Below are 14,687 nucleotides of genomic sequence, written 5' to 3'. Positions count from 1 at the left end.
TACTTTTAAAAAAAATCACCCATCTCACCTAAATATCTCAAACAGTAATTTTGTGTGCTCTCCGGTTATTATAGTTGTTCTAGTCATCGGCTAGTTACCCCCTGAAGCACCACCCCCTATGAATCTCTTGTTCCAATTTGAAAAATGAAATCTCTCTGTCTCTCTCTTCTATTTTAGATCTATTTTTGTGCAGTCGCCCCCCATTGACTTATTTATCACTATATATGTTTCATGTGTCTCTACAAAATACCCTTTTCCCGGCTTCTAACCAATATTTATCTCTATCTCTATTTCACTTGTCCAACACTGCATTTTGCCTTTACACATTGTTTCAGTCTTTTCACACATTTTTTGGAAATTAAAAGTAAAATGTGATGGGAAAGAGTTTTTATATTCAAAATTGTTGTTGATTTTAGACCATAAAATGGTTAGACACCGGAAAAATACTTTGAAAATTCTCAAAAATGTTATTTTTTAAATAAAAAATTCTGCAAAACCCCGTAGTGTGTTTGCACACATCTCCGCAATATTGCGTAAAGTGTTTGCGGACGTCTGTCCACCGTAATACTCGGAAAAATAAATTTTAGCTTGTCCAAAAATGTTTATTATGCTTGTCTGAGAAAAAAAAGGTTGAGACGCAGAGAAGTGTATGCGTCTCCACCGTTTGAGTGCTATTCAGACTCTCCGCTTCGATATCGCTACCGTATTCAGACTGAAAAAAAAATACTCTCTAACCTTTTTTTTCTCAGACAAGCATAATATTTTTGTAAAATTTTTTTCTAGAATTCCAGCTATGAAATTTGGAAAATCGATGAAAATCTGGAATTCTGAAAATTTCAAAAAAAAACCTACTGGAATTCCCGAATCTCCATTCTTCCCTTCCTACCCAGATCGTAACCCTAACTTTGAAAAACCCAATTTTTCAAAAACGAAAATTTCCAATTTCAGAATGACCATCTACAATTTGTACATATTCGATCGTGAGGGTCAGTGTCTGTACTATGACGAGTGGTTCCGAACGAAACAGTCCGGGTTGGCGCCGATTCAAGAGTATAAGCTGGTATTCGGAATGATGCTGTCGATGAAGTCGTTCGTGGATCGGCTGGCGACGAATGACTCGAATCAGACTGTGAACTATTATAAGTGAGGCATTCTGCCATGGGGAACCCAGGGATGTTCGGAATGGAATTCCGAAAATTCCGGAAAAAAATTCGGAATGAAATTCCAACCGTAACATTTCCGAAGCTTTTTTCTAGGAATTTGAGATTTTTGGACTACGGTATGTCGCGAAAGAATTGCATGCGGAAAATTCCGAATTCCGAACATCCCTGCCTTCTTCCACATGGAACCTAGACGAGAACCATAATCTTCCAGAACCTCGGCCTACAAAATGACGTTTCTCGAGTCGGCGACAGGCATCAAAATCATTCTGAACACGGACCCCAATGCCACCGGCATTCGAGACCTCCTCCATCGAATCTACCAGGCGTGGGCGGAGACGGCGAACAGCGCCGCGAATCTGGAGATGTTCGCGTCGACGAATCCGCCGAACGAGAGCTTTCTGAAAAGTCGAGTTCGCGATATTGTGATGAAGCATTCGGTTTATGTTTAGGAATCATTGTTTTTTTTCAATTTTCTGTGCATAAATAAAAAATGTATTTATTAATTTTTTTTTTTGAAAAATCCCGTTTTAAACGAAATTTTGAGTGCGGTTAGTCCCGAATTTTCAGTATTGTGAGCTGGAAATCCGAAAAAAATCACATTCAATGTGTTTTCTCTAAGGCCATGAGAAAACAACAAAAAGTGACGTGGCCTTTTGTTTAGGCGTCCTTCAAGTTTTGTAAAATGACCTTGGTTGTATATATCAGCTGAATTCGGGTGACAATTTATCCACGTGGATTCTGATAGAGCTCATTTGAAGCTCTACCATATATGGTTCTGCTCCAGTTTCCCTCACAATGTCCCTTGTGACTCTTTTCCTTTTTCTCTATCGCTCTGTTGTTTCTCTGCGTCTCTCGATTTCTTGCACTCTCTAAATTTCCCCTTTTTTCGATATTGCGATGGTTAACTCAATTTTTTTTTGCAAACTGAAAAAGAGAGAGCGAAAAGAGGAAAAGAGAAAAAAAAGCAGAGGCAAACACAACGAGAGTTTCGCAATTTATCACTTTTTTTTCTGAAATTTAGTTTTCTAGAATTTTTGTTGATTTTTTTCGGCTAGAAATTCTAATTCAGCCTTAAAACCTGAATTTCTGGAACATTTTACTAATTTCGCGGCCTGAAAATCTGAAATCCGGCTTTAAATTACTTCCTCGTCTTATCACTATTTGACCTAGTTTTCTATTTTTTATCGATTTTGATTGTTTTTTTCTATTCGCAAATGGAATGGAGCCAATATTTGCTTTTTAATTTTGTAAAAAAATGAATTTTGAAAAAATTTCAAATTTTGAAATTTCAGCTAAAAATGTCTGTACCATCCGCACCACCAGACGAGGGAGAGAGTATTATTCGGAGTCCGGTAAGAATTTAAAAAAAACTTTTTTGCGCTATTATTCCGGTACAAAATAGGTCCCACAGCGACAACTACAGTAACCTTTAAAACGTTTTTCGGTTTTTAATTTCTCGATTTTCGTGCGTTTTCAGTCAAGCAGGTCATATAATAAAATAAAAATTTTATAACTTTAAATATTTATACACTTTCAGTCAGAAATATAATAAAATAGATTGTTTGCTAACACTATAAACTCTCTCTCTTTGTATGGAAAAATTCCAAAAATTCCAATTCCAACAAAAAAAATCACAAAATTGTCCTCTCCCCTTTTTCCCTGTTTCACCGATTCCCAACCCTAGGATTAACCGGTTATAATAGTAGTAGGGGGTCTCCATACGCTTTTTGACGACGACCTTTCGTACCCACAAATTTCACATATTTTGATATTTATTAAAACATGTACAAAGAGAAATTCTGTCCGCTGAATATTTGGGATGCGCCTGTGCACTGGACAAGGAAGAATTTAGTGAGTTTTACTATGGTAATCGGTTTCTAACCAGTTTCGGGAAATTTCCCAACCAGATCCAGCCATTTCTGCTCCGGAATTTTCCCGAATCTGGTTGGAAAATTTTTCGAATCTAGTTGGAAACCGATTACCAGAGTAGCACAAATTTTTATTCCTGAAATCAAAGAAAAAACGGTCTACAATGATATTTTTAGCTTCACAAATAAGTCAGAAAAAAATTTTGGCAAACGCGCTTCAACTCAAAATCATGTGAAAAATCTAAATTAAGAAAAACGGTCTAATGAGATTTTGTGAAATTTTAAAAATTCGATTTTATTTCGAAAATTCGAAAACACGAGTAAGCGCTCCAACTCAATACCATAAAAACCAAATTTCGTGATACATTCAAAAATCAGCTAAATCTACATCCAGCTAATCTGAAATCGGTCGAAAATGATCAATTGTGTTTTTTGAGGAACCAAAAAAAAAACAATTCGGGAAAATTTATGAAAATCAGCTAGTTGTAAGCGCGCTCCACCTCGAAATCATGTGAAAAAATGGTGTGAAATAAGTTTTGAAAGAAATTAAAAGATTGAAAAACAATTTGCAAAAATTTCAAAAAACAGCTAGTCGGAAACGCGCTGTAATGTGAAAAATGTTAATCCAGCAATCTTTCAGGATCTCCCATTCGTTTCCTCTATCGTCGGAGGCCTTTTCGCTGGACGTGCCGTCGTTGTCAGTGGAATGGTCCTTCCTGGATTCGCTTCTGATCGGAAGAAGCGAGTTCTCAAGACTTGCAAGTACGCTCTACCAAAATCTTTTTCCAGATTCGACATCGATTTGTGTTGTGGATTGCTCATTGATGGAGACCATATGGACAACAAAGCGTTGCACTTCAATCCACGTTTCGAGGCGAAAGCTGGATGGTTTGTGGACATCTGGACATCCGGAAATTCAGAAACAATTAAAAAAACATTTTCAGGTTCTCCGGACCCGCTGACGATAAGCTAGTGATCAATTCCTTCGTTTCTGGACAGTGGGGAGCCGAGGAACGATTCGACAACCCGTTCAAAGAAGGAGAGCCCTTCCAGATCAGACTTCTGGTTCTTGAAAAGTATTTTAAGGTATATAAATTTGAAAATTCTCAATGGAGCGCATTTTCTATGAATTTCCAGATATCCGCTGGTGGAAAACACGTGTGTGACTACCCCCATCGAGTTCCAGTCGAGACGATTCGGACGATTTCCATCAAGGGCAACATTCGGGTGGACTACGTGGAATTTCAGCCACCGGTAAGTAATCGCGCTCCAATGACAAACAGATGTCATTAGAGCGTACTTGCTGACTTCCTCTCAAATCTTATTTAGGAGGAAGGCGCGCCGACTGAATGACTCTCTTCTACCCCACTTCTTGCGCATTTCTCTCCCATTGTAACTTCTGAATTTCAATTTTCCGCCATAATAATAATTCAAGTTTTATGTCTTGCTTGCCTCTCCTCCCTACTGTATTCTATGTTCCCAATAAACTTGTTTTATGAAGAAGAATATTCCTGGTCCATTGAAATTCTTCCAGATCGGAATCGGAGCCGATGGAAAGCCCACAATTGTGGCGCCGATGCCGAAGCAGGAACTGATAACGCAGATTGATAAGCCGGTAAGACGATTGATCGGCATGAACAGATAAGCAGTAGAGCGAAAATGCTAACATTGGAAAATTTGAATTTCGAAATTTGTAAATCCCAATTTTTGAAATCCGACGGTTTCAATTTTAGAGCGCACTTGCAGACTCTAAATTGTCTCTGAAAAATTCTCAAAATTTGAAATTCGACATTTCAAAGGAATCTTAGCGCTTTTGCAGACTTACTATTTTCAAAAAAAACTCCAAATTTTGAAATTTGAATTTGGAGCGCGTTTGCAGTATCTGAAATTTCAAAAAACGTTTTCAAATTTTTAATTTTGAGAATGTTATTTAAGAGCGCATTTGCAGACTCTAATTCTTGAGATTCGAAATTTTAATTTTAGAGCGCCTTTGTAAACTATAAAATTTCAAAAAAATTGCTCAATTTTTTCCAGAGCATTCCATTCATCCTACCCCTGCTACCCGGTGGATTTGTCTCTCCACAATCCGCTCGTTTCACAATCACCCCATTCCTATCAGCCGAACGATTCACAATCAATCTGATGTGTAAGGAAGAGTTCCTTTTCCATTTCCGCGTCGATATGCCAAATCCGTCGTTGAAAATTAAAGTAAGCACCCATTTTTGAAATGACCTAATTTTTTTGAACATGGAAAACTAAACCACCCGTCTTATTAGATTTTCAGCCAAGGTAATTTTGAAGATTCGAAATTTTCCTAGTTTTTGAGCTTTTGGAAAACTAGGCCACCCGTCTTATTGCCCACTTTTGCAGCCTGGAATCTTCCGAAACAGTTCGAAAAACGGTGTCAAATGGCAAACGGAAGAACGAACATTTGCCACGTTTCCATTCAGCAAAGGAATCACTCATGACGTCGTTTTCACTGCCTACGGAAAATCGGTGACCGTTGATGTCGATGGAGCACCATTTGTGAAATTCGTGTATCGGGATGGCGATGATCCGGCCAATATCGATGCGATCACTGTGAGAGGAGACGTTTTGGTGCATCGATTTGTTCATAAGGGATAGATTCGTTTTTTTTTCTGCTGATTTTTCTGTGATTTTTTCGAATTTTGGGATGTGACACTTTTTTCAAAATTTGTATAATTTATTGGTTACGCTAAATAATAAATGAATTACTTTAGAAGCGAAGTATTTCGGAACATCAGAAAATCTCGAAATTGGAAATATTGAAATCTCCGTATTTCCATGAATGTTAACTTTGAGCTCATATATCTTGGTTCCTCTAAAAGCTATTAAAAAGTTGATAACTGACAAAATGTTTTTGATATTATGATAAACATTTTTTAAGTTTACAACTTTTTTATATCATTTACAGGAACCGAGATACATCAGCTCGAAGTTGAGAGTTGATATAATTTATCTTTATTTTTTCCATATATCAGCGTCAAAAAAATTGAAAACTCAAGTTTTATTTAAACGTGTGGAAAAAAGGTTAAAAGAAATCCACGAGATTTCAAAAATGTAAATTCTCTGCCTAAAAAAAGCGACGTAAAAACCCATGACCCTAGATGGCCTTAAGAGATAAAGGAAGAGACTATAAAAGAAGATAGAAGTGGAGGGAAGAATCAGTTCTCCCTTCTCTGGGCTCCCGAGAGGGAACCCGGGGAAGGGAGCTCCGGCTGGAGCCAGGAGCCGGGAGCCTGGGCCAGCGGGAGCTCCGGAGCTGGAGCTCTGGAGCTGGAGCTCTGGAGCTGGAGCTGGAGCTAAAGCTGGAGCTGGAGCTGTATCTGGAGCCGGGAGCCTGGGTCAGCAGGAGATGGAGCTCTGGAGCTCCGGAGCTTGAGCCAGGAGCACATAAACGAGGATGAACTGGATCAGGAGCAACAGGAAATGATGGTGGAGGATCTAGAAACAAGCGTGATGTTCCGAAGATATCAGCAGTGAATTTCAAGATAATTATTTCAACTCCTGGAACTGAAATCAGACAATTCATGGTGGTGTGACCATCCTGTTGTTTAGAGGAATGTTCAGCTGCGAAGTTCATGAAGTTCGAGATAACGGTCAATAGGTTGAGATTCCTGCCACCCCGACAATGAGTAAGACAACGCAGATGATGCTGCAGACTATTTATACTGGAACACATTCTGCCTAATTCAGACTGAAAATAAGGAAGATACAAGAAAGAATTCAATTCAGTGACCTTGGCTCTTTTTTTTCTTTGGTTTAATAAAAGAGTGGATGTTTTACATTTCAGACTTTGTTAACGGATTTGAGATGTCAGCTTTGAGCCATTATATCTTGGTTCCTGTAAAAGATATCAACAAGTGGTCAACTGACAAAATGTTTATCATAATACAAAGAAAATTTTATCAGTGGATCACTTTTTGATATCTGGTAAAAAAATTAGATATATGGCCTCAAAGTTGCTTTGAAAGTTGTGGTTTACAGAAATTTTCAGCAAATAAAAAAAGGAAAAAAAAATTTTGACTTTGGCGCCAAGGGTGTCCTGGTTTTTGACTGGAATTTTTTTCAAACCCTTTTTGTAATTTGTTTAAAATTAAAGGTTTATGCGAAAAAAAACTTTGTTTCCCTTCCACTGGGACTTCCGAAAAATGGCGCCAAATTCAAAAAATTTCAACTTTCAATTTTGAGCTTATATATTTCGGTTCGTGTAGAAGATATCATTAAGTAGTTAACTGATAAAATGTTTATAATAATATTAGCAACATTTTATCAGTTAAGCATTTTTTGATATCTTTTACAGGAACCTAAATAAATTGGATTGAAAGTTGGGGGTCACTTTTTTAATATGTTTCACGGTAATCACGATTTCTCCAGAAGTTTGTTTTTTCCCAAAAACTTTGATTTTTCCAATAGAAACATTCTGAAAAATGACATATAATTGAAGATGCTTTTGAATTCAAAAATTCTATTTTCGGCAAAAATAGATGATGCTACACACTTGAAAATGAAAACCTGTAATAATATAATAGGGGAAAGAATCGGAGAGACGGTAATCGAGATCGTGCTCTCCAAAATGTGCGAACTGGACAAAAAAGGAACTCAAAATTAGAGTGCATGCGCAAGAGAGTGGTCAATTTAAGAGAGACGCAGAGAATCAGAGATGTCAACAAAGTGGACATAGTGTTGATGTTCATAGGGCTACACATAAAAAAGATCACCAGATTTTTTATTTCCTTTTCGTCTTGTCGATTAACTTTAAAAAGCCGGAAATGATTGGATTTGGGTAAACACTAGCCACAAAAAAAGTTTGTCTAACCTTTTCAAATTTACAAACACTTACTGCTTTTCAAAACACGAATCTCAATCGCACAAGAGAAAAGGTGGAGCCGCCGCTACTGACCTCTTATGGGCTTGAAGAAGACAAACATCAGAAGTTCATATAAAAAGGCAAAGGTGGTGTGCAGAAAATGAGCAATCATGGTTTCGACTCGTCTCTCTATTCTGGCTTTGGCTCTGATTGGAGCTGTTTTGGCGCGCCCACAATTTCCAGGTGGTCCACCACCAGGCATGAGTGTGAGTTTCTTTTGCTCCCTTCTTTTAGGAAGTAAAAAATGGAGATTCAGCTAGTTAAGTTACCGTAACCAGTCTAATAGAACAACGCCTCTAACTCTCAACTTTGACCCAATTTAGCTCGGTTCCTGCGAGACATATTTAAAAGTGGTTAACTGACAAAATGTTTATCAAATATCAAACATTTTTCAGTTGAGTACTTTTTTACAGGAATTGAGATTCATAGGCTCAAAGTTAAAGATTTGAGGAGCATTCTATATATCAGTGTGTTTAAGGTATTAGGATGAACATATGATTTTTCGGGTATTTCACCACAAAATTTTAGGGAAAATTAGCAATTTGGAACAAATTTGAGACTAAAAATGCAGTTTCGAGTCATTGAAACTTAACATTTTTTTGGTTTTTGGGTTTCTTCCCAAAACTTAATAAAATGAAATAAACTGTCAACTTTGATCTGAATTATCTCAGTTCCTGTGAAAGATGCCAAAAAGTAGACAACTGACAAAACATTATTGATACTATGATAAACATTTTGTCAGTTGACCACTTTTCGATAACTTTCACAGTAAATGAGATATATGAGCTGAAAGTTACATATAAACCAAAATAATTGGGACCAAACCCACACGGTGAATTTTCTGGAACGTTTTTCAAAATAAAACTTTTTGCGCTCTTTTCATTTTTGGTTTCGCTGTGTAGCGACTCAGTAATTCATTTTTCAGCATGCGTGCACTTGGGTTCAAGCGAGGGGGTCAGAAAGCGCGCCCCAGTAAATTTTTCAAAAATTCTCAATTCGCTGCCGAACTTCGTTGGCTGAGTATCACAGTTTTAAACGATGAGCGAGAATACGCGCGTTGCAACCCGTTGATTTTAAAGAAATAGATCATGATCTAGTTCAAACCCGCGTTCATTTTAAAATTATTAAATTTCTTCTGGGCTACGAGTTTGCTGGGGCGCTTTTTCTGACCCCCTCGCTTGAACCCAAGTGTGCGCGTCGATACTCAGCGCGCTTAACTACAGTATTCGCGTTAGAGCGCATTTACTTTAGAAAATTCACCGTCCTAAAAAGTTCACCGTGAACCCACTATTTCCGCTATAGGGAAAGTTAAAAACTGTAGAAACTTGGTGACCCATAAAGTGAGCAAAAATTTACAATGCAATAACCGAAAATAGACATTCATTTTTGTAGTTTGATATTTAACTTCAATTGCTTAAAGGTGAGGAGACATTAAAAAAATGTTCTCGAAATTCCGTTTAAATATGCCCCTCGAGGAGTTGAACTTGTGAGGGCGATGGTTGAGGGTGCGGCGCCGCTACCGACTGAGCTACGCGGGTAAAGAGAAACCGCATGCCCGATTGCATACATAAAGGCGAGGACAACAGCTGCACTCAGAGTGACATTAATCGTTGTATACCGTCACGGTCGAATACATACTCGATCTCGGTTCCCGTGAAAGATAGCAAAAAGTTGTCAATTGCTAAAATATTGGTAATATTATGATAAACTTTTTGTAGGGAACGAGATGTATGAGCTCAAATTTGACTGCCTGGATAGGGTCATTCTATTAGGTAATTGGGGTCAAACTGAATATAGTGAACATTATAGATTTCCCTATTTTCTGATATATTAAAATAAGGTCATTTTTCAGTGATAACAAAAAATGTTAATTTGTCCCAACTTCCTTTCTCAACTCTCCCGTTTTCAGCCAGTCCCTCCACCAATCGCCGCAGTTCTCCCACCAGAGACACTCGCTCGGCTTGAAGCCATCCATGCCGATTCATCCCTCTCCGAATTGGACAAGCACAAGGCCATCGATGAGATTATGGTGAACCTCCCAGATGAGGTTGCCGATCGTATCCCACCACCACCAGGATTCGCTCAACTTCCAGCTGATGTTCAATCTCAATTGAAGACCATCCATAGGGACAAGAGCCTCGACTTCCAGGCTAGACAAGCCGCAATCAGAGGAGTCTTGGACAACTTGGCTCCAGAATACAAGCGTCTTCTTCCACCACCACCACCAGGATTCCCACAACATCGTCAGTAAGCTACCCGACGGACAGGACACGTTTTTAAACGTATATTAATTTATTTGAAGGCATAAAAATAAAATTATCATTCTATTTTTTAAAAAAATTTCAAAACATAAGTTTAAAGAGACACACCCAGTTGTTTTGTCGGAAGCAGGAGAAAAAAGAACGGCTGGTGTATTGAGAGAGAAACAAAATTCTCAAAATTCCACACGTCCGATCGGTCGGTTCTCTGAGAAACAGAAGGGAAAAGGAGAAGCCATGTGTCTCTTTTTTCTCCACTAACTCTATGATATTTTATTACAAAGGAAGAGAGAGAGAGAGAGAGAGAGAGAGAGAGAGAGAGAGAGAGAGAGAGAGAGAGAGAGAGGGTATCGGGGAATCAGTATGTCCAGTTGTTGAATGAGTTCACAATCAGTTTTTCTTTTTATTTTTCAAAATACATATTTCTTTTTCTTATGATCGAAAGAATTTGCTTGTAAAAATAAGATCTATTATTACAAACCTTTGGTGCGAGATGAGAAAATTCTAGTGTTTATAATAAAATCTGAAATAGCTGTAACATTAACTTTAAGCCAATTTATCTCGGTTCCTGTGAAAGATATCAAAAAGTGGTTGACAGATAAAATATTTTTTATATCATTTTGTTCGCTGACCCCCTTTTGATATTTTTTACTGGAAAGAAGATATAGCGGCTTAAAGTTGACGGTTTATTGTTTACTTTAATAGCTGTTTTATCCTATTTTTCCTATAATAATTGCAAAGAAAAATTATGACACTGATAATCTCAAAAGTCTTTTATTCCTATTTCTAACTCTGTGACAAGATTTAATTGACAGTTTTATGATACGTTCACATGGGTTGCCGAAAAGCGGACAAACGGCGGCTGAAATTTAAAGAATTCTATAATTTGTGAATATAATCTGTGTCTTTGAGCAAGTGGGAAAAGATTTGGGACAAAAAGTATGAAAGTCAAAAATATAATAATCGTACCAAAATGAAAAATATATTTATCTTAAATGTTCAGCCGTCATTCGTCCGCTTTTCGGCAACCCTGGTTTACGTGTGTCTCACATTAAACAAGGTTAATTAATTTAATGAATCAAAGGGTGTCACTTAATTAGAGAGACAATTTTTATTGATTCCACACAATTTTATATTTTTTTTCTACTTAAATTCAGATTCTGTTCTAACAATTCCTTCTAGCAAAAACTTGTCAAATCTTTTCATATGCTAATTTTTTTCTTCTCAAATATAACAGTTTGCGACCGCTGCAGCTTGAACAAACACTTTCTAGTGTATTTTTCTCTTATCGAAAAGCTGTAAAAAGGCACGAGGAACAATAAAAGATCGCAGTTGCGCATCGTTTCCTTTTTCACCTTTTTTTCCTGTACCTTGTGTTTCTTTTAGGATCACTTGAAACCTTTTTTTGGAGTTTTTTTTTAGTGATCTTGTTTTCCTGAACTTCGATACATTTTTTCAGAATTTTGTTTTTTCAAAAATTCTGATTTTCCTTTTCCGATCAGCTTATTTTTTTTCAAAAGTTCACATTTATATAGAAACAAAATTGTTGAAGCCAAAAATTAAAAAGTTGTGGTTCGCTGATTTTGGACTTTGTACTTAGAATCATATTTTTGAGGAAGTTGAGAGTTGGAAATCTGGAAATTCCAAGCGGTAGGCCAAATTTCAGAGCTTATAACTCAGGTGCCAATTCCCTTATTATTAAAAAACTTGCCATTTTAGAATGAACAGGTTTCGTAGATCACAATCATATAAGATTTCATTAACTTACTCAACAATTACTAAACACAAAGCCACAAAACCTAAAGTCGTTTTCTGGCAACCTTCCAAACTTTTAACTCCCAACTTTGAGCCAATTTATCTCGGTAGCTGTGAAAGATATCAAAAAGTTGTCAACTGACAAAATGTTTATTAGAATATCAAAACCATTTTTCTGTTTGACTAATTTTGAATATCTCCTACAGGAAACAAGATAAATCTGCTCAAAATAATGATCCAGAACAGATTTTTTTAAATCATAAACTTTGAGCCCATTTATCTCATTTTCTGTAAAAGATAACAAGAAGTTGTCAACTAACAAAACGATTACCATAATTTCAAAAACATTTTGTCAGTTTACTACTTTTTGATATGTTTTACAGGAGCCGATATATATGCGCCTAAAGTTTACGGACTGGGAGACATTCTACAAGAGTGTTCCAGGTATCTTTGTCTTTTTTTCTGACTTCAGACACGTATTACAAAAATCGAGAAAAGGCGAAAAAACGAAGGAAGAAGAACAAATCATAGAGACAGAGTGACTAATTGTGAATCATACTGTCTCTGTATTTTTTCTTCTTTTTCGTATGTTTTTTTTTCAGTGCCCCCCCCCCCTCTTCGACTATTTGAACAATATTGGAGACACTTTTTGGGGGGCTCAACATTGATATTTCTTTTCAAAAATTTTTATTTTTCTTCGAATGATGAGCTTTTTCATTTTGCCCCTATGTCTCTGGAAATGTTTATTTTATTATCACTAGCCTTCTCGTTCCAAATGCGATGACTCATTTCGATTTCTTGGTTTTCTTTCCGTTAAACAAAACAAAATCCCCCACCAGGAAATATTTCGAAACATTTGGTTTTATCCACTTTTCACAGCTTTTTCGTCTGAAATTTTTTGAACTTCTAGAAAAGAATTAGTCGAGAACTTTTTCGGGGATTCAAAAAGTTGATCTGAATTTTTTTTCGAAACTGAAAATTCCAAGAAATCGAATACCCAAAATTTCAATTTTTCCAAAAAATCCAGAATTCAGGAAATTTCGAGAATTCTAAACGTTACGAAAAATGAAAAAAAATTCGAAAACGTTGAAAATTCGGAAATTCAAAAAATGTTAAATTTCGAACAAATTGAGAATCGGAAAAATTGAAATCCCGATATTCATGAAATTTCAAAAAAATCCAAAATTCAAAAAATTTCGAAAAATTCCCTATTTCCCAAATTCGGAAATGTTTGAAAGATTTGGAAATTCCGAAAATTCCAAAAAATTCCAGGATTCTAAAAAGTCCAATGTTACAAAAATTTCGAAATTTCGAAAAAAAAAAATGGAAATTTCGGGGTTTTTCGAAATTCCAAAAGATTGAATAATTTCCAATGATCTGAAAAATCCGAAAATTGAAAAAAAAAATCTGAAATTTCCGAAATTCCACAAAATTGTTGAAATTATAATTTTCCGAAAATCCAAAAAATCAAAAATTCCCAAAATTTTGGAAAATTTTAAATTCTAAAAACTCCGGAATTACGAAAATTCGAAAACATTCAGTTATTTCAGAAATTGTAACATTCCAGAATTCTAAAAATTTGAAGAATTCCAAACAATGAAACTCCACAAATTTCGAAACCCAGTTTCGAAACCCAAATCGGTCCATATATCTTGGTTCCTGTAAAAGATATAAAAAAGTGGTCAACTGATAAAATATATTTGATATTATAATAAACATTTTGTTAGTTGATCACTTTTTGATATCTTCTACAGCAACCGAGAAAAATTGGCTCAAAGTTAGGGAAACCCTTCTATCTGTTTACAGTAATCTAATCTAGTCGTGTGGCTATAAATTATGGCAATTTGCGACAATAATTAGAAACTTATATCGGCGCTTCGGATCTTCAGCTTTGCTAGAAAATCCCTCTTGAAAAAAGAATCTGAAGGGAAAAAGCCCACCCACACCGTCCACTTTAAGTCCATATATCTCGATTTCTGTAAAAGATATCAAAAACTTGTCAACTAATAAAATATTGGCGATGTTATGATAAGCAATTTATCAGTTGACATATTTGTGATATCTATTACAGAAAGCAAGATATATGGGTTCGACCGTGCTGGGTGGGCTTCTATTAGTGGAAATACGGTAATCTTCTAATGAAAAGTTCAAAGTATTTCTAATGGAACCCAATTGATAGATTTTTGTGTCTTTTCCCTATTTTTCCGTTCACAACGTTACTTCGAAACGAGGAGATCGTCGCACTTTGAAAAAAGATAAATAGCGTTTTTTGTTCGGCGCTCCTCCGCCTCCCACCCAAAGTTCCCACTTGTCTTCCAACCCAATTTTTCCGGAAAAAAATTCAAAAAAAAAGATTCATGGTCCAATTTGCAAACTTTTTTTCTTCCTCCTTCCCACCAAAAAAAAACCAAACCCCCGCCATTTTTGGTCGACTACCGTTTCTCTGGGGAATTAAAAAAAAAAGAGATGTCATAAGATTTTCCGATTTTTTCTCTGTTTTGTTTCCCACTTTTCCGTTCGCTAGACTATTCAAAACACTGAAAATTCAACTTCCTTAAGACAAAAAATACTAAAACCCTGATAAAACTTTTATTCCTCTTTGTTCGATTTGGAGCTGATAACTGATAAAAATTTTTTTGTTATCAGCACCACCACCTCTCTTTTTGTTTCCGTTTTTGAAAAATCGATTTTTTTCAGAACTCAAAAAACTCATCCATCATTAATAATTGCATGCATTCTCGACACGAAAATC

The 14,687-nt window shown here is 36.3% G+C and overlaps 3 protein-coding genes across 3 annotated transcripts; all 3 read left to right on the top strand.

Annotated features, from left to right (window-relative positions):
• Positions 1–118: 118 nt before the first annotated feature.
• On the top strand, positions 119–148 carry CBG27353 (the record flags this gene model as incomplete). Its single annotated transcript, XM_045237156.1, has 1 exon — positions 119–148. One exon carries the CDS (start codon positions 119–121, stop codon positions 146–148), a length of 30 nt encoding a protein of 9 aa, XP_045098550.1.
• Positions 149–949: 801 nt separating this feature from the next.
• On the top strand, positions 950–5,656 carry Cbr-lec-12 (the record flags this gene model as incomplete). The annotated part of the gene is made up of 9 exons (XM_045237155.1): positions 950–1,143; positions 1,375–1,600; positions 2,456–2,515; positions 3,672–3,919; positions 3,976–4,117; positions 4,169–4,285; positions 4,566–4,646; positions 5,066–5,239; positions 5,402–5,656. 9 exons carry the CDS (start codon positions 950–952, stop codon positions 5,654–5,656), a joined length of 1,497 nt encoding a protein of 498 aa, XP_045093210.1.
• Positions 5,657–8,032: 2,376 nt separating this feature from the next.
• Positions 8,033–10,173, top strand: CBG06429 (the record flags this gene model as incomplete). Its single annotated transcript, XM_002647326.2, has 2 exons — positions 8,033–8,128; positions 9,832–10,173. The coding sequence occupies 2 exons, from the start codon at positions 8,033–8,035 to the stop codon at positions 10,171–10,173; spliced, it is 438 nt and encodes a 145-aa protein (XP_002647372.2).
• Positions 10,174–14,687: the final 4,514 nt, after the last annotated feature.

The sequence above is a fragment of the Caenorhabditis briggsae genome (genome assembly GCF_000004555.2).
Source record: "Caenorhabditis briggsae complete genome, chrV, whole genome shotgun sequence".
NCBI classification, from domain to species: Eukaryota; Metazoa; Nematoda; class Chromadorea; order Rhabditida; family Rhabditidae; genus Caenorhabditis; species Caenorhabditis briggsae.
The sequence above is the reverse complement of the archived record's forward strand: the minus strand, read 5'-3'. Positions and strand labels throughout refer to the sequence as shown.